Here is an 18151-nt window from a genome sequence, read left to right on the forward strand (position 1 = left end):
ATAAAATAAATATAAAACACATTCTGGCACGAAACCCACAACATGTCTGTATGTAGTACTTTTTTTATTTATGTATGTTTTGCATGTGTTTATATACAGTTCTTAAAAAAATACTGCCATAAAAACACTAAAAGAAAACAAAGTTAAAAATATTGTTTGTAAATTTTATTTATTGGGCAAATAAAACACTAAATTCACTTTTTTATACCCCAATTTGAGGCGCCATACTGGACTTCTCTGAGAGTCAAGCACAACGATTTTTTATTTTACGCAATGCCAGTAAATAATAATAATAATAATAATAATAATAATGTGCTTTCCTATTTTTTCTGCTTTTTTGTAAAAGATTACATAAATAAAATTAAAAATATGAGTTTTGACTGACAAGCTTGGACAAACTGGCGTCTCAGTCGTTACAGAAACATAGAAAATGAGTTTGATATTTTCAGTACTGTTAATTTAGGGTAATTGTGGCATAAACATTACACTGGGTGGTGGCCTGATAGTTTATCAAGTATCCATGTATGCCTATATTGACTGTATTGATTATGTTTTCTTTTATAATACATGGGTTATTTTGCTGTACGGTATCTATGACACTCAAACTGCTTTACATGTAAACAGATGGAATGAAAGATTAGCACTGGATATAAAGTCATGTTGTGCTTATCACTACACTACAGTGCGTAAAGTATAATAGCCCATTTAGTGCACGGTCTGCATCACTTTATTTAGTGGCGCAGCAAAGATGAGTCAGGGCACTCAGTGTTTAGACCTTTTCTTATGGTCTACATCATCTACAGCTCCTAGAATCATAACTATTTTTGCAACGTGGAGCACCGATTGGAGACAGTTGACTGAATCTTCTCACCAAAGTTTTAATCTGTAGCCGGAAACTTCTGCACCACCAACGGGCTGAAGTTGGAGCTGCGTTTTCCAGATATGAGGCATCTGTGGATCAAGTCCAAGAAGGAGGTCATCCGGCAGGTCACATGACACAGCCTGTTCAAATCTTCAGAGCAACAATTTTAGTCTTCATGTCAAAAAATAGTCCCAGTCTGTTCAGGACTTTGTTTAATGATTTGTTAACCTAGTTCAAAGACCCCACATACCTATCACTGCAGCGCCCTTCCACCTGAGCATGCCCAGCTGTGTGGGTGGTGCAGAGAGGAGAACAATCATCTATCAGACTCACGTATCCCAACCCGCATGGAGGTACGTGAAACAACATAAACTTTAATTTGCTTAACAGTGGATGGTGTGCGAGGCTGGTAAATCACCCATGACCAGGAAGGAAAATGCTGACCACAGCTCAGGGCGTAAAAACGGCAAAAATAAATGTAACCACTTCAAGGGGCGCTTGCGTGACACTGTTAAAACTCATGTTGGTGTAATTTCCTGTGCGCGGCTCTGGTGCAGCTTTATGAAGTCTGAAGAAATGACTCGTATGACATCACTTGAAAAACAGATCTTGCATTGTGGCAGCTGATCCTGAACTGTGGAGCCTTTGTGTGCTCAAGGTGCATTAATTCCACTCCACACAAAATCAAAAGCAGCGAGGTCTGTGCAGACGGCTGCAGTTTACTGTGACAAAGAAGCGGCTCATTTAAGAAGACCTGACCCGAGTTGTAATGACTGTTTAAGGCAGGAATGGCTCCGTGAGACTGTAAAATTATACCCACCTCTGGGAGTTTTAGCCATCTTAAAGCAAAATGTTAAACATACACACTCCGGCCACTTTATTAGGTACACCTGTTCACCTAGTGGTTAATGCAAATATCAAATCAGCCGAGTCAGTGCTTTTAAACACACAGATATAATCAAGACGACCTGCTGAAGCTCAAAATGAGCATCAAAATGAGCAAGAAAGGGGATTTAAGTGATACTGAACAGGGCTGGTTGTTGGTGTGAGGATTTCAAAGACTGCTGATCTGCTGGGATTGTCCCACACAACCATCTCTGGGGATTACAGATAAAGATCCAAATAAGAGAAAATATCCAGCAAGCGGCAGTTTGATGCTAAAGATCAGAGGCTGGCCCGACGGCTTGGAGCTTATAGGAGTGCAGAAGATCATCTCTGAACATGTTAAACCCTGAAGCAGATGAGCTACACCAGCAGGAGACCACACCAGGTGGTCTGTACCCAGTACTAGCAACATGTACCTAATGTAATGCCATGATGTGCAGTATTTCTAGTTTCATGTTACTACATATTGTCTGTGCTGAAGGTCCAACCTATGAACCTAATTTGGAGCAGACTAACTCCTGGAGAGTTTATAAACGTCCTACAGTTTTATTTTAATAACTCTTGTTTATCACCAGCTTCTGTTTCCAGCGTAAAAGAAAATCGTTCTAATTGTGCGTGATGGAAACACAGAGCAGCGCACGTTACAAGCATCATGTACTGTATTTTCATGTTAATACTAAGAAACATTACAGCTCATTCAGTCAAAGTCACCATGCACTCTGTTACACATCAGAACATCTTCCTCATAATCCAGACGAACTAACATCATCATACATCATCATCATCAGCAGTCAGAGAGGAACATTAGTATTACATCTCATACAAAGTTGGCCGGAGCTGTGCTTCAGCAGACTTTTCTAATAATGGGACCGAGTGATTTTAGAGGAGGGGAAGTTCAAGGACACGCGGTGGCACCGCTCTTGGATCGTGGCTGGGTTTGTGTGGAGAAAGTGGCGTGTGCTGCTCCCGTTCCCTTTGCTGCGTGAATGCAATGACTTCCTATTTGGTGTGTTGTGCGGCGGGTAAAACATGAAGGCGAACAGAGAATGCTGTGTGTGTGCAACAGTCACAATGTGCAGGTTTAGGTCCTTGTTTTCCACGACAAACACATCCCTCCCTCTGCGAACACCGTTCCATCATCGTGACATGAGAATGAGCTTTTTAACAAGTCAATGTACAACATCAAGGCACTAGCTAACGTTTCAGCGAGCGGGTTTCACTCACTGGGAGAACTAAGAAATGAAAAGTGCGACTGAAACCTGCAATATTTTCTTGAATTAGCACAAATTAATAAAAAAATCATTATGAGGCTACGGGAGGAAACTGCCTCTGGTCCCACTGAAGTAATCAACAGTGAGGACAACATATTAAAAAGATTGAAAAGGTGCTTGGCAACATGTGGTCCAGTCCTTTTGACTAACGACACGTTAGTTCCCTCAGACAGCAGCAGCTGCAGTTTGTGCGAGCTGGGTTCATGCATGTGGAGCCGCAGCAGCTGCGCCTGCGTCGCGTCTCTCCTTTCCTTTACACACATCAAGTTCCAGCCTGTCCGAGCGCTCTGCTGCGTCGAATCCGAGAGCGGTTGAATTCCTTTTGTTTGTCTGCTTGCGGGTCGCCGTCCTTAATCCTCTTCACCGTTCCAGTCGTTTGTGCTCCTCCCCGCTCAGACTTCATCATCCATGTACGGGATGTCTGGGTCAGAAAACCGTCTGTGGACGTTTGAGACTTTCATGTCGCTGTGCTGGAGCTGAGGAGTGGGCGCAGCCGTGGAGACGGAAGAAGAGGAAGAGGCGGCTGAAGGAGGACAGGAAGAAAAACGCAGCAGCAAGTCGCACTCTGACCCGTCGAGGTAAAGGGACTGGGTGCTGTCTTTACGGCGGCCAGGCTGCTCTCGTCTCTTGGCCGAGAAGGCAGGCGCTCGGCTTCCGGGAGGGGCGTGAGACTGAGGTGGACTCGAGGTTGGCGCCTGGGAGCAGACTCCCTGCGGGAGTTTAACCGTGTTTGGGATGATGGGGTTGCGACGCTGAAGCGGATGCCTGAAGGAGGCGTTGGAGGATTCAGAAGTTGAAGAAGTGCAGCTAGCCAAAGAAGAGGTGGAGCTAGCAGGGGTGATGGTCGACACAGAGATGCGTCCACCGGGGACTTTAGGCCTCTGGGTCAGATCTGAAGGTTTGGGAAGACAAAGCGCTTTGGATCTCCTCAGCTGATGAGCACCGCGTCCTGGAAGAGAAGAGGATAGAGGAAGGATGAGGAATATTTAACCAAGAGGCTCACAGCAGAGTGAAAGCCAAAAGGAAGATCATGCAACCATGTTAGGCAAGAAGAAAAATCAAAATGCACCCAGTGAGTTACAATTACAAGCATCTGATCTGATGTGGACGCCAAATGTTCAGCAAATCAACTTTGGGTGAAACGTGAGCATGTAGCCGTGCCACACATGCATTTACATGCACACAAACACACAAAAACACGGTTGCCGTTCCTCCGACCTGCTTTGCTACAGAGCAGACGTCACCGCCCACCTTCACCATCACTGGTCCAGACCTGTGCCACAAAAGACAGGAAGGGCCCCGCCCAGCAGGCCCCGCGGTCTGGTCAGAAACCCGCAGGAGACAGAAACAGGTAGGAAGTCCAGACTGTACCTTACTACTGACCTTCAGGCTCCGAGCTGTGAGCCGAGCGCTGCTGCTCGTCCAAGAGGCTCTCAGAGCTCAGCGAGGCTTCGGAGTCGAGATTCTCCTGGTCTGAACCAGGCTGCTCCATCTCTGGCAGGCGACAGGCAAGATCCTCTCTGAAGGTGAGATGAAGAGGAAATCACATGCATTAGGAACTGGACAATGAAGACAGCACACCTGAGGAACTGAAAAGTGCTGAGAGCGCAATCTTACTTCTCCTGTTTGATGGACTTGATACGTTCCATCAGGTTCTTCTCGGCCTCCGTGTCCGAATCCAGAGGCTCGTTCTCGGGGACCACGCTCAGATCAGTGCTGACCTTCTCGTGCATCTGCACAAGACAGAGGATCACACCTTCACCCAAACTGAAAACGTCCACAGTATAACAAACGCTAAAGAAACAGACACACATGACTTTAACCCAAACCTGAAACTGAACCAAAAGGTGTTAGTGAGGTCGATGGGGAGGTTTTCATGCACCTGCATATGAATTCTTACAGAAAGTATTCAAAGAGATCCAAGTGAATACACACTTTTACTCTTTTCACCAAAATGTGCTGCCGAGTGATTGCTCTGTAGACAACACCACCTTCAGAGCTCTGTGGCCTTCTTTCCTCTTAAGGTTGAACAAATCAGTCACAAAACAGCTGTTCTTAGGTAGTAACAGTCCTTCAAACCCAGAACCACGGTGTGCTCTCACATCACAAGCAGGGCACAAACCAGTTAACAGCAACATGCAGTCTATTCCCAGTTAGTATGGAAGAATAAACAGTATTAAGGAAAGAAAAACCCCCAAACACACACACGACAGCCAAAGTTTGACCCACATCTTACATGCCATGCACAGGCGCCTCGACATGGCAGACCACTACAAACTACAACTACAAGGTCGACTCTACCAAGAGAAATCGATGATACGTACCACCGCTCCTTTGTAAGGAGCTGGTAGCCTGAGCGGTAAACGCCAGTAGTGCTAAAGAGAGACAAGGAACATTGGACACGTTACGCACGGAAGCTAAAGATATCAGATTCTGACAGTGGGGTCGACTTTATTACGTGACCTTCATCCAGCTTCTTAGTGTCGACTTAATTTGTCTAAATGGACAAGGACGCGGACAGAGGCGAGCGGCGCTCTCTTCCTCACCGTGTTCTGCCTCTTGAGCTTCAGCTGGTTAACGGCTAGAGCCTCGGCGTACTCCAGCTGCTCGATTTCCTCCATCTTCTCGTTGTAGCGCCGGATCTGCTCGTTGATGAGCATCTCCACACATCTGCAAACAAAAGAGCGATCAGGACCCACACTCCTTCCAGCCTTTGGGAGGTTTTGGACCGATTAGACGGCTCACGGGAGGGGCTCATGTGATTGGTGGGGCTTCTTTCTACTATTTTAGCGGCTTAACATTACAATACAAAGCATCTTGAGGATTGGTTCTATATAAAATAAACTGACTTAACCGAACAAATTAAAATGTAAATATTTCCTCTTTCAGAGTCCAAGTGAACACAAAGACCCCACACCCACCCAATTCAACCCTCATATTACATTCATGAGATTTCTTGGCGGTCTTACGTGGTTGTCTTGGCAACGTCTTTCATGCTGAGCAGTGGGTCTGCGCTGTCCGGGCAGCGGAGGATGCACGGTGCAAACACTATGGCCAGTGAGTTGGGAGACATGCGGTTGTGAGCCTCTTCTTTGCACACCCTGCAGGAGAATCACACACTGCTGTAAATGATCACCTCGCCGTTTAACTGAATACACGCATAACAAATAAGACGGGAGACAATGAGCCATCTCAGCGCAGGAGAAGTGATCAGAATCAAACAAACGAGGATCCCTGCCTGACGAGGTGGAAGACGAGCCTCTCCAAGGTGTTGTAATTTGCAGTCGGGAGCTCGTCCAGCACTTTATAGATGGCATGAAGCTGCTCCTGCTTCTCTGGAAGGTCTGACGAGAGGAAAATGCAACAAAAATCAATTCTTCAAAAACAGACAAAAATGCAAAGACACGAGCGCACTAGTGAGAAACGTCCTCCTCACCGACTGCATGCAGGAAGTCGTTGTAATGTGTGAAGGTCATCAGTGGGTCTGGCAGCTCCCTCAGCCACTGCTTTACCAAGCCTGTCACTGTGTGGATGGGATAGTCTTCGAGGCAGGCCGAGTTGGGGTCTAAACACAAAGTCGTCGTCAGCTCAGCGATGTCATTTTAGGAGTCAGAAAAAGCAGAAACCAAGTTGATGTCTGACCTGTGTCCAGTTTCTGGTGAAGCTCTTTCATCCGGTTGGCAGAGCCCGATTTGCGATAGATGCCCTCCGTGTAGAGGCCGTGCATCTCCACGTGCTCCAGCATCATTTCCAGCACCATCGGTACCGGATTCTTTTCATTGAGCAGGTGACACACACGCACCCCGAAGTGCTGCCCGGTAAACTCGTCATCATTCTGTGGAGTCACCAGACGGCAGCGGTCAGTCGGACCTCGCCATGATCCACCCACAACATCCGAATCACACATTCTTCACTACAAACTTCACTGCGCTGTTATATATAAAAACATGTTCCCAAATATTATTGAACACGTGGAAGCGTGCTTCCCAGGCAGCTGCTTCCTCCCGAAGGGCCGCTTTCATTAACTTTATTTAACGTTTTCAAACACTGCGTGTCTATGATCAAAGATAAATATGCAGCCGACGGCGACAGTGCAAAAATGCTTCTTAAAAAGACCAGCAGAAAAAAAATTACTTGATTAGGAAATTTTATTTTTTATTCAAAGCTAGTGGAACAGGGGCTGGATTAGAAAACTTTTTATGCACAGTGTTTATGACTAATCACTAACCCAGCCCTGTATTTTATTTAATGCACAACACAGACTGTATATAAAAGATGGATACCACTGCAAATCGAAGCCAATGTTCTTAAAACTGCATTCTCTCCAATGGCCAGTAGAGGGCAACGCTGATGGTAACAAACCTCAACTGGAGAGAAAAATGACTCGACTTTAGTTCAGTGAACGTCTCGTGATGAGTTCATGGTCCCAAACATGAGTTTCAAACTTCTTCATGATGATAGGAAATTATGGTTACATTTAAAAACAAAGTGAGGTTTGATTCTGGGCGTGGCTACTTTGTGGCTATGACATGAAAGGGAGTGACATTTCGTAGTCTTCCTGACCTCTCCGTGCAGGTTAGACTACACACCACCTTTGAACATACATTTACACACAATGTCAACTAGCACATCATTTTTATTATGTTTGTGTTTTTTAAATTGAGTTAACAGGAACAGCAGGTAATTTTAAGTAGATGAGAATCATTTAAAACACTGGATTAACTCGTTTACAGTATTCCACAAACTTTAAACACTTCGTCTTCCTCTCATCCACGACTTCAAATCACGGATTAACCAGATGTGAATGTTAGCAGACGGTGGGAGGAGGAGAACCACTGCACCGACATGCTGCAGGAGTGTGCAGGTCTAACCTTTGGTGGGCAAATGCAAACCAGCCATCCTTTACTTACAGTCTATGATGAAAACCCACCTTTTTGGCAGAGAAGGTGGAGCAGTCGATGTTTATCTTGGAGATGCACTTCTTGTGGCACACCATTTTACAATCTGTGAGAAAAGATTAAGAATTGAACTCAGTCGAAGCTGAACTTGAGTCTTTTACAGCATGCTGTGCTGAAAACGCTTCGTCGGGCTCACTCACTGCTGCACATGTAGGCCTTCTCCATGCCCCAGATGTAGGAAGTACACTGGTCACATGACTGCATAATGTTGACCTGATAGTTACTGAAAATGTGATCCAGCGGATTTTCCACCTGAAAAGACAACCAATCAATTAAAGACAAAATCATTACTGTGATAAAAGACGTCAAACGCTGCATCACTTACACTTTTGTCTTTCTTCCTCCTCTTCTTTCTCGCTTTGGCGGGCTGACGACAGACAGGCACAAATCACAGGTGTGAACATTGTTTTTCTTATTCGCAGTGACGAGGCTGAACAAGTCGAGTTGCTTTGTTTTTACCTTTGCAGGTTCAGCCTCCTCCTTCTTCATCTCTCCTCTGATGAAACCATCCAGCACCGACTGGAACAGGTTCACCACCAGTTGGACTTCTTCCTTCCTTTTGCTCCCTGCCAGGTGCATCACTTTGTTCTGGTAGCCTGACATTAGACCTTTGTAGCCGATGGTGGGTTTCTGTTAGGAGACGGGAGGGAAAACGAGGAAGAAGAGACGATGGTGAGGGTGAACGTTGATCGTGTGATGAAGCTGCTTTGATGGCAGCTCAGAGACTTACAGGAAGAGAATACATGGCTTTGATGTTCTCTCTGAACTGCATGGTGGCTGTCACAAAGATGTTTTCCGTCTCTGACAGCGTCTTGCTCCTGGAGCGGAAATCGTTCACCTGCAGAGGAATAAAACCCTTTTAGAAACGTGCGAATCTCATTTCCTTCATCGAGTCCGTCATCTTGTCGCCTTTCGCTCACCTGGTTGCCCAGAAACTCGTCGAGGTGCCGCAGCTCGTTGGCGTTGGTGATTTCTCGATCCAGCGAGGCGTTCCACTGTTCAGAGACTCGTGTGGCTCGGCTGATTTTAATGCTGGGATTTCTGCCTATAGCTTTGCCGCCGCGGTCACCGGATTGAGATCGGGGCGCGTGTCCGGATATCGGGGCTGAAAGAGAGAATGCGTCCCGAGTCGTTAAGGCCAGAAACTACAGCAGGTGAGCAAAGCAGCTTCAGCTACTCCTCTTGTGCGATTTACCTTCCCATGCGGTCGACTTCTCGTTGAGAGTCTGAGCGAAGGTCAGCTCCCCGTTGTCTGGAGTCTGGGCATCTTTGCCTTTTTTAAAGATTTTGCTGAAGAAACCGCTGGGCCTGCGATCCACAGAAGCAAAACACATAAGAACGACCACACATTAGTTCACGTCACAGACACGCCTGACATTCATTCGTTTCTTTTTATGCAACCAGAACATGTGTTAGCACTCCATCAGCAGCTGTGGTACCTGTCAGGTGTGGATGCGACTGAGTGGGCTGAATCCTGGTACCCGGCAGCCTCCTGCTGTCTCTTTCTCACGGAGCCTCCCTTTGAAACATCACCAGAGCTGTCAGTCGGGGAAAGCTGTTCAGCAGAGAATATCCAGTTACTTACACGACATCAGAGCGCAGATGTTTCCACAAACTGACAAACGTTTCTCTATAACGGTCACTTTACATTGAATCGACGGAAAATACCTCTTTGATGGAAGCGCCGGCATCAGAGCCGGGAGACAAGCTGTCGATCGACGAGAATGTTTCATTCCTGAAACGCAGACAGAAGAGGAAGATCGATTAAAGAAAAGCCGAACTGAACCAACTGTTGTAAAGTAGCTTCAGCCAGCAGAATGAGACGTACAGCTTTTTGGTCTGTTCTCTGCTTTGAGGTGGAGAAGGGCTGATGTTCTCAGAGAGCTCCCCGTTACTCCTCCTCCCCCTCCACTTTTCCGGCTTCTCCTTTATCGCCCCAGGCCGACGCTGCAGATTTACCGCGCCGACATTCTCGCTGAGGCCGTTTCTCTCCGACAAAGAGTCGGCGGGCGCCAGAGGTAATGAAGACGGACGGACAGGACCGGCGGAGGGAGGAGAACTTTTTGCCTCCTTCTTCGCTCCCTTGTCTTCCTTCACTTTCCAGTTCACAAAGGTGTACTGGTCCAGCTCCTTGCTGTCTGAGCGCTCTTTTAGCTTCGATGGCTCCTGGTTTTTGCTCTTCGGCGTGGTCGTGGGATCCTTGTTGGTGGATGAAGACGAGGCGACTCGCTCGGACTCTCTGCGGCTGTGTTCCAGCCCTCTTTGCCTCCTCTGCTCCCTCTTCTCCTGGCTCCTGGTTGACAGGCCCCTGTTAACAGTCGAAGATTGTGGTCTCTTTTGTTCAGCGTTTGGAGGTGTGGAGGTTGTGCTAGCTTCTTTATCCTCGCCCTCAGCTGGAGATGTGGGCGTAAGTGCACTGGAGATGAGCCTATCAGAGGGCAGATCAGCCTTTGACTCTTCTAGTGTTTGGCTCTCCAGATCCTCCTCCTCCTCATCCAGCTGGGGTCCAGCCTCAGCTTGGTTACTGCAAGCTTCCGAATGCATTGCCTCACGCTCCAGCTCTTTCTCTTTGCCACGTTCTTCCTCTGAATTTGAACTTCTATTAACATCTTCACCCTCCTCTTCCTCCTCTAAACCCTGTGCATTGAGGTTTTTATCCAGCATCTCCTCAGTGACCAGCTCTATATCCGAGTCCTCTCTCGTTTGAGGTTCCTCTGCAAGTCGTTGCTCCTTTGCTTTCCTGGCTGCCTCTTCTGCCCTTCTCCTTGCTGCTTCTTCCATTCTTCGCCTTTGCTCCTCTTCTGCTTTTCTTCTTGCCTCTTCCTCCTCTTCCCTTCGCATCCTCTCTTCTTCTGCAGCCCTCCTCCGAGCCTCTTCTTCCTCCTCCTCTTTCTTCCGTTTCTCCTCACGGATTGAAAGGCACCTGAAATGCACAGCAGATAATGCGACACCAGACTGTCAGCGTCACCTCTCACGCAGCAGATTACACAGGCAGCCCTGCCGAGTGTGTTTTCTACCTTCTGCGTGCAGAGTGTCCTCTGACCAGGGCCTGGATTTTGGTAGCGCCTCTTCTTTGCTTGGCGTACGCCGATCTCTGTCTGTGGCCTCTCCACACCGCCTGGATCAGAGTGGCCGCCTGCCGTCTTTGCTCCTCTCTGCGGTACCGACGCCATGAACGCTGAGAGAGAGGGCGACGGTGAAAACAATCAGCACCGTTCTTAAAATACCTCCCAGAGTTTGGAATCGGGTCTGTGTTTACCTGGATCGTGACGGCCGCCTGCCTCATTTCTAGAAACTCTTTCCTCTGCAGGTGAGCTCTGACCCAGCGCTGCAGGAAGATGATCTTGCGCATTACGTCCTTGTGCAGCACGTCCTGCAGCTGCTGTCGCTCGAGCTCTTTCAAGAACACCTGAAAGGACAAAACACACCAGGGTGGCATCACGAATGTGGATGCTGGTGTCTGCAGGACCACGTTTATAGGAGCGTAACAGGTTGTACCTTTGTTTTGCCTATCTGGTATGTGGTCGGGTTGAGGCCCATCTTCTTCTCAAGCAGCGCTGAGATGTCCTCTTTGCAGGCAGTCGCGTTCTTTGGCAGCAAAACCCTGAACTGCTCCATGAAGTCCTGCAGGAACAGAAAAGCATATGAATACAGCAGGTGGAGCAGTTTCCACTTCTGTTTTTCACATGTGCCCTGACGCAGACCAGAATATTAACATCTAATCAACATGAAAATATGAACTCCGCGCCTGAAGTAAATTTCCCAAAGGAAGGGCACGTTTGCAATACCTGGAATGTGTACTTGGCTCCGTAGCCGGACCTCCTGATGCGAACGGTCTCCAGCATACCCGTGTATCGCAGCTGCTGCAGCACCAAGGCTTCATCCAGATGCATCTCCTTCTGCTCAGTTTGACATAAATACCCACGATCCTCATTTACAAAGTGGTAACAATGTGACGAGTTCTTGTTATTAAAAGCACCAAGAATTTACGCTGTTATTGCATTTAAAAGGAAAGAAAACATCAACGACTAAAGAATCACGCTTACCTTCTCAGCATTGGAGCGGATACACCGAATGAAGAAAGGCTCGGCTCTGTTTAGAGTCTCTAAGAGTTTGGTCAGAGAAGTCTGAGGACAACAAAAACAGCGGTTTGCCGAAGCTTCGCAGAGGCGATTGTTTGCAAGCACAATGTGCAGATAAGGTTACAGGTAAAGTTACCTGGAACTGGGCACTGATGCTGGGAGGCTTCTTCTTCTTGTGCAGGTGGAGCAGAGACTTGGTAGTGCGATCCTGCAACGTCAGGCTCACGATGAACTTTAGAGATCGAGAATCCAGCAAACTCTGCAGAGCAATAAATGGAAGATGAATTCCTTTGCTTGCAATCTTCAAACTGAGGAAGAGCACAATCTCAGGTTTATCTGCCTTTACACTTTACCTTTGGGATGGGTTGCCTTATTTTGATGCCCTTGTTTTTCCTGCAAAAAGTGAAGAAACAAACTTTGAGTCTGACGGACAGAAGTGCTGAACGCCTGACGACTTAATGAGGAAGCGGATGATGTACGTGAAGGCCAGGTTAGTATGGATGGGTGACTCCTTCATGCGCAGACAGTGATGAACATTAGGCTTGGACCTGAATCAGATGAATGACGAGCGCGAGAAGCAAGACTGATGAGAAGGTGAGTGACGAGGGAAGGACGACAGACAGAGGAAGAGGATGTATGCTGCAGGAGACGGGATGTAACTCTACACAATGAGCCCAGCAGAGGCTCGTACTCAGACGTACTCTCTCTTTCATCACTGCATAAAAACAAAACCCTAAACTTCAAATCCTCGCCGCTGCTTCTGCTGTAAAATGTAACATGCTGCAAGGCTGCTGGGCCATTACGTCACAAGATGCTCTGAAGGACCTTGCATGCCAACAGTCTAGAAATTCATGCAGCAGCAAAAGTATTCATGGCGTTTCAGCCTTCAAGAAACCTCGGCACCTACACACCAGAGCTAACAATATGAAAACGCAATAATGAATATTTTATTTGATCAAATCACATCAGACTGGAATCATCTGGCTTTAAATGTGACCGCGGAAACTAGTCACTGCTGGAAATATCGACTCCAGCTCCAAACACGTGTGATCTACTTTATTATTTAAATAAAGTTTAACATGAGCATGGTCTGCCTGAGCTGCACTGATCTGAGCAGGAGCTGATGCCAGGTCTGTCTGCAGACTCACTGAAGGACGTGTCGCGGGAAGCGGAGGCGACCCCAGGACTGCAGCAGTTTGCGAGGGTCCTCACCATCCAGCTGCAAGTTCTTAATGGAGCTGATGATCTCTGCATGCATGTTTCTGATCACACCGCACGCACACGCACAATCGGCGTAAACAGGGGGGAGGGAGGGGAAGCAGGAGAGGTGGGGGGGAAACAGAGAAGGGGCAAAGAAGGAGGGAAGGAAAAGAAGTAAAGCGGGGTGTGACAAAACATCTCTGTTAGGAAAACAAACCACCAAAAACACACACTCAGGAGAAACGTCAGCTTTCACACTGTGAAGAATGACCCACAAAACCTTTAGTGTTCATGTAGAAGGAAACCACAACACACAGACACACAACCAGGAAGCTATGAAGCCCTATAAGAGCAAAAAAAAGGACACAGAGGTCGGGAGATACAGGGTCGGACACACACACACGCACGCAAACACACGCACGCACACAGACACACACACACACACACACGGACGCACACACACACACAGACACACACACGCACACACACACGCACGCACGCACACACACACACAGACACACACACACACACACACAGACACACACACACACAGACACACACAGACACACACACACACACACAGACACACACAGACACACACACAGACACACACACAGACACACACACACACAGACACACACACGCACACGCACACACACACGCACGCACACACACACAGACACACTCACACACACACAGACACACACACACACACACACACACAGACACACACACACACAGACACACACACACACAGACACACACACAGACACACACACACACACAGACACACACACACGCACACACACACACACAGACACACACACACGCACGCACGCACAGACACACGCGCACACAGACACACGCGCACACAGACACACGCGCACACAGACACACGCGCACACAGACACACGCGCACACAGACACAGACACACACACACACAGACACACGCACACACAGACACACGCACACACACACACACACACACACACACACACACACACACACGCACACACACGGACACACGCACACACACACACACACGCACACACACGCATGCACATGCACGCACGCACAAACACACGGGGACACACACTGTGGTGAGATCACATGCAGAGCTGCTGTTCCCTCTGTCTCCATGCTGCGGCTGTTACTGGCTGTGTGGCTGCTGGACGTCCTCTGGTACTTCAACAGAGGCCGGTGAGGTTAATGGTACACGGGGCTTTTCCGTGCCTCAGATCTAGTCCATGCATTACTTTTGCAGTACTTACCACGACTGGACATGAGAACAGGAGGTCAGACAGTGAAGGAACAACAATTAATGTGCCAGTGAAACATAACCTCTGCAGCTCACTGCTGCACATCTGGAAAGCGTCGGGCGATTGAATGTTGGTGAAAACTGAATTTAGGGTGTTTTTGAAACATAATTTCAGACCTGCAAGCAGGAGGCAGAGGTCTCAGCAGACCAAAATATCTGTTATGGTTTTGTTCCAGTCTCTGAAAGCTCTCAGTCGTCTTTGTGTGTGAGAGCAGGGCTGTCGGCACCTGCACCAGTGTCTGCGAGCGCTTCCTGATGCAAGTAATCCAGGTGGCTAATCAGAGCGGACCAGCTCAAACACTGTCCTGCGCTCTACAGCAAGAATAAATACGAGGAAGAGGGATTATTGCAGCTGGGGGTTTACAGTGAGGGAAGACGAAGCACGACTCTGCTGAGCTCAGTTCGGCTGCTGTGCTGGGCTGACTCCATATTTAAGGGAGCAGACATTTTAGCATGTAACGTATCCGAGTGCTGTGGTTGGACAGCTCGGATGATCGCTTTGTTTGTAAACGAGAGCAAACTCAGAAAACGGCACAAAACAAAACGCAGTTCCTTCGTGTTTGGCCTCGTGCTCTCTGGTGTCTCACGTCTCTCCCCTGGCCAAACAAATTCACTTACTTCTTACTGTCAAAGCTAGCAAAGATGTCTTCAAAGGCCTCTAGAGGGCGCTCCTCTGAGTGATCAAAGTAGAAATCGAGCATAGAAGCTCGTCTGTGGAGGGGAAACGGAGAGGAGAGAACCGCACACACAGAGGATATGGGTGACGGAGGTAAAGTGAAGGAGGATTTATCTTTAGTGGCGCTGGTGAGAGATGCGTCTGTGCCAGTGCTGAGGATTCAATTCAAATTAGACAGTAACAAAGCAGAAAGGATCAATGTGGAGGTCCAGATCTTTCACCTCCAACAGGAAGCTGGTGTGTGTGTGTGGCAGCTTCATGAAGGGTGAACATTATGTTGATCCCGTTTAAAATAATCAGTCTGTGCTTCGTGACAATAACACCGTTATTAGCTGCCACGTCCACAGGCACAGATTTCCTCCAGAAGAGCCTGAAGGTTAAAAAACCAGCCCGAGCACGACACCCAGAAGGCGAGTTTCATAGTTTCGTGTTGAATTACGTTACTTACTTGTACATTCTTTCTATTGCGGTATTGCACCGCTGAAGCTCTCCTAAAGGAGTTCTGGTGACTGGACGGATAACACCTGACACCCCGAACAAACACAAGAGAGAAAAATCATTATTAACATCGGGAAAGCCGTTCGATTTCAAAGTTTCTGGCAGGAAAAAGGTGTTATCAAAGTCACATGACTCTTTTTTGTGTGTTTAGTATATTTAATCCTGATAATGCAAATAAAAAGGCAGCAAATCAGACTTGTGGGAACAGTTTTGGAGAAACTTTAGCCTCAACTCTGCAGGCTGCATTACTTCTATGTGCACAATGACGGAGCAGAGACACTGCAGCAGTGAAAGTCATCAGATCGCTTACTTTGACTGAAACCAATGCAGTCTTTTATAATTATCAGCTTAACAATTAATTCATCTGCAGAATTCAGATTATTTTGCAGACGATTCATTTCAGTTATTAAGATTAATCATGTGCTAAATAATTAATCTGGCATGTCTTCACACTAATAACACACCTGCAGTTTTTGCTGCCCAGGTGCGACCGGCCTCGTTGAAAGCAGCGAGGCCCCTGATCGTAGCTCTCAGGATGCCCCATCGAAACATGGCCACCGGGTCCATGCCTATGAGCTGCCGCACGTACGCTCTGTCGCTGCTCCGCAGCAGCGCCACAATGTCCGGGCGCATGTGGTCTGTGTTCTTCTCCCGGAAATCCTGGTGAGGTGAGAGGCAGTTACGAGTGAGACACAAACCCTCGCACTCAAACCGAGGTCCAATCGTCCTTTTGTCTCCACTCCCTACCTTGATGTGATATTTTACTTTCCCAGCAAAGTGCTGGATGACGAAGGCGGGCTCCATGACCGGCGTGGGGACAAAGTATTTGTTGCACTGGTGCTGCTGCTTGAATTTGGCTAATAAAGTCTCATCTGTGGCATGTGGAAAGCTGGGTCACAGACACAGAGAAGAAGGAACGATGAGAGAAGCACAGATTAAGGAAAAAGAAAATCAGGATAAATCGACGTCGATTAAAATAAACTTTTCTTACTTGCTCTCCTCATCCAGGAGGTAGAGCAGGCCAGTGGGTTTCTTGCTGATGAGATGGATGCAGCCCACGTTGTCTATGTAGTCGATGTTGTGCCAGGTGATGCCCTCTGCTTGGTACTCCTCCTGGATGCGACAGGACAGAGCATTAAGAGGTTAAACGTGTCACCGCTGCTCTTTTAACCCAAATATCTGGATTTTTAGTCTCAAAAAGAAACAAACTGCAAAGTTATGTTTGACTACAAAAATGCAATATTATTACAATAACTTGATTTATAAACCAGCACGAACTCCCACATAACGGTTCTCCTCCGCGGAGATCGGGTAATGTTTGGATGAGTCATCCTTCACACGCTCGTTATTATAAACAGAGAGTCTGAGGCGCTCGAAGGCAAACCTCCTGACAGTGCAGCGTCCACTGCACGTCTCACCTGCTCCAGATTGAAGATGTGATGGTTGAAGTAATACTGCAGCTGCTCGTTTGCATAGTTGATGCAAAACTGCTCGAAGCTGTTGGTCTCAAAGTCCTCGAAGCCAAAAATGTCCAGGACACCGATGGATAAGCACTGGAAAACAACCAGAACGCCAAGTGAACGCCAGCGCCAAGCGAACAAAGGGAGGCGACCTAACTGGACTTTTCATGTCTTTGCACTTTCTGATGTGTGTGTTTCTTACTGGAACAGACTCCTCCATGTCTTTCTTATTGAGCAGTGCGTGATTGATGCGCAGGACAATCCAGTCAAATAAGGCGCTGTACAGAGATTTGGCCATAGAGTCTCGTGCTGTGATGGCCTGATAGGAGATAAAAGAGGGGGCGATGCACAGAGCGTTAGAGGCAGAAAAACCCAGAACACACCAACAGGAAGAAGAAATCCAAAGCACGAATAAAGAGGAAGTAGACGCTAATGAGAGACTGCACTGATGCTCCTGAGCCCACCTCAGAGTGTCTGTAGGGCAGGATCAGCTTGTCGTTGACCGTCACCGTCTTCCTCTTAGTCAGCGCCTCCACCAGCAGCTCCTCTTTAACCTGAGTGACATCAGCAGTTTAACAGTGGCAGCCGCACACACCTACACAAACTGAAGCACGGAGTCACAAACACACATTCAAGTTACCTTTAGTAGGTCAGAGAGGGTTGCCAGGACCTCTGGTGGGCCCACGTCCAAGCCTTCATCTCGGCCCGTTGCCTTCTTCGTGTAGGTCACGTTGCCAAGGTACAGGATGGCGGAGAGCACAGAAAAGATCCTGCGACACAATAATAACAATGACACACTTTAGAAAGAAGACAAACATGAGACACGTGTGGTGCTGGTCTTCAGCCCGAGCGTCCCTTTGAGCTGTGAACTGAATAGAGCCATTGTAGTAGCTGCACGCCGTCTCTAATAAACTGGCTGATTGGCTCATTAGCTGCAGAG

At 47.6% G+C, this 18151-nt stretch overlaps 1 protein-coding gene across 8 annotated transcripts in view; it reads right to left on the reverse strand.

Annotated features, from left to right (window-relative positions):
* Positions 1 to 2388: 2388 nt before the first annotated feature.
* Positions 2389 to 18151, reverse strand: part of myo9bl (myosin IXb-like) — a 57146-nt gene continuing 41383 nt past the window's right edge. Inside the window, exons 9-45 of one of the 8 annotated variants that reach the window (XM_085266159.1) lie at positions 17852 to 17981; positions 17676 to 17765; positions 17414 to 17530; positions 17170 to 17304; positions 16743 to 16864; positions 16499 to 16640; positions 16216 to 16411; positions 15702 to 15777; positions 15196 to 15288; positions 13207 to 13320; positions 12412 to 12451; positions 12195 to 12317; positions 12023 to 12103; positions 11765 to 11875; positions 11475 to 11600; positions 11236 to 11385; positions 10994 to 11154; positions 9805 to 10899; positions 9645 to 9711; positions 9416 to 9531; positions 9172 to 9284; positions 8897 to 9081; positions 8707 to 8814; positions 8436 to 8606; positions 8302 to 8343; positions 8117 to 8228; positions 7949 to 8022; positions 6661 to 6853; positions 6455 to 6583; positions 6257 to 6362; positions 5988 to 6119; positions 5565 to 5688; positions 5343 to 5393; positions 4636 to 4751; positions 4402 to 4538; positions 4237 to 4291; positions 3830 to 3967 (exon numbers count right to left, since the gene is read on the reverse strand). In XM_085266159.1, coding sequence (XP_085122285.1) covers positions 4278 to 4291; positions 4402 to 4538; positions 4636 to 4751; positions 5343 to 5393; positions 5565 to 5688; positions 5988 to 6119; positions 6257 to 6362; positions 6455 to 6583; positions 6661 to 6853; positions 7949 to 8022; positions 8117 to 8228; positions 8302 to 8343; positions 8436 to 8606; positions 8707 to 8814; positions 8897 to 9081; positions 9172 to 9284; positions 9416 to 9531; positions 9645 to 9711; positions 9805 to 10899; positions 10994 to 11154; positions 11236 to 11385; positions 11475 to 11600; positions 11765 to 11875; positions 12023 to 12103; positions 12195 to 12317; positions 12412 to 12451; positions 13207 to 13320; positions 15196 to 15288; positions 15702 to 15777; positions 16216 to 16411; positions 16499 to 16640; positions 16743 to 16864; positions 17170 to 17304; positions 17414 to 17530; positions 17676 to 17765; positions 17852 to 17981 — 5092 coding nt within the window. In that variant the 3' untranslated portion in view covers positions 3830 to 3967; positions 4237 to 4277. Of the gene's footprint in view, positions 3968 to 4236; positions 4292 to 4389; positions 4539 to 4635; positions 4752 to 5342; positions 5394 to 5564; positions 5689 to 5987; positions 6120 to 6256; positions 6363 to 6454; positions 6584 to 6660; positions 6854 to 7948; positions 8023 to 8116; positions 8229 to 8301; positions 8344 to 8435; positions 8607 to 8706; positions 8815 to 8896; positions 9082 to 9171; positions 9285 to 9415; positions 9532 to 9644; positions 9712 to 9804; positions 10900 to 10993; positions 11155 to 11235; positions 11386 to 11474; positions 11601 to 11764; positions 11876 to 12022; positions 12104 to 12194; positions 12318 to 12411; positions 12452 to 13206; positions 13321 to 15195; positions 15289 to 15701; positions 15778 to 16215; positions 16412 to 16498; positions 16641 to 16742; positions 16865 to 17169; positions 17305 to 17413; positions 17531 to 17675; positions 17766 to 17851; positions 17982 to 18151 lie in introns of all 8 variants that reach the window. The other 7 variants (XM_085266154.1, XM_085266160.1, XM_085266156.1 and 4 more) reach the window with 7 other exon arrangements.

The sequence above is a fragment of the Mchenga conophoros genome, linkage group LG23 (genome assembly GCF_057382185.1).
Source record: "Mchenga conophoros isolate Kocher_MC1m ecotype Shallow Benthic linkage group LG23, M_conophoros_male_GT1.1, whole genome shotgun sequence".
NCBI classification, from domain to species: domain Eukaryota; kingdom Metazoa; phylum Chordata; class Actinopteri; order Cichliformes; family Cichlidae; genus Mchenga; species Mchenga conophoros.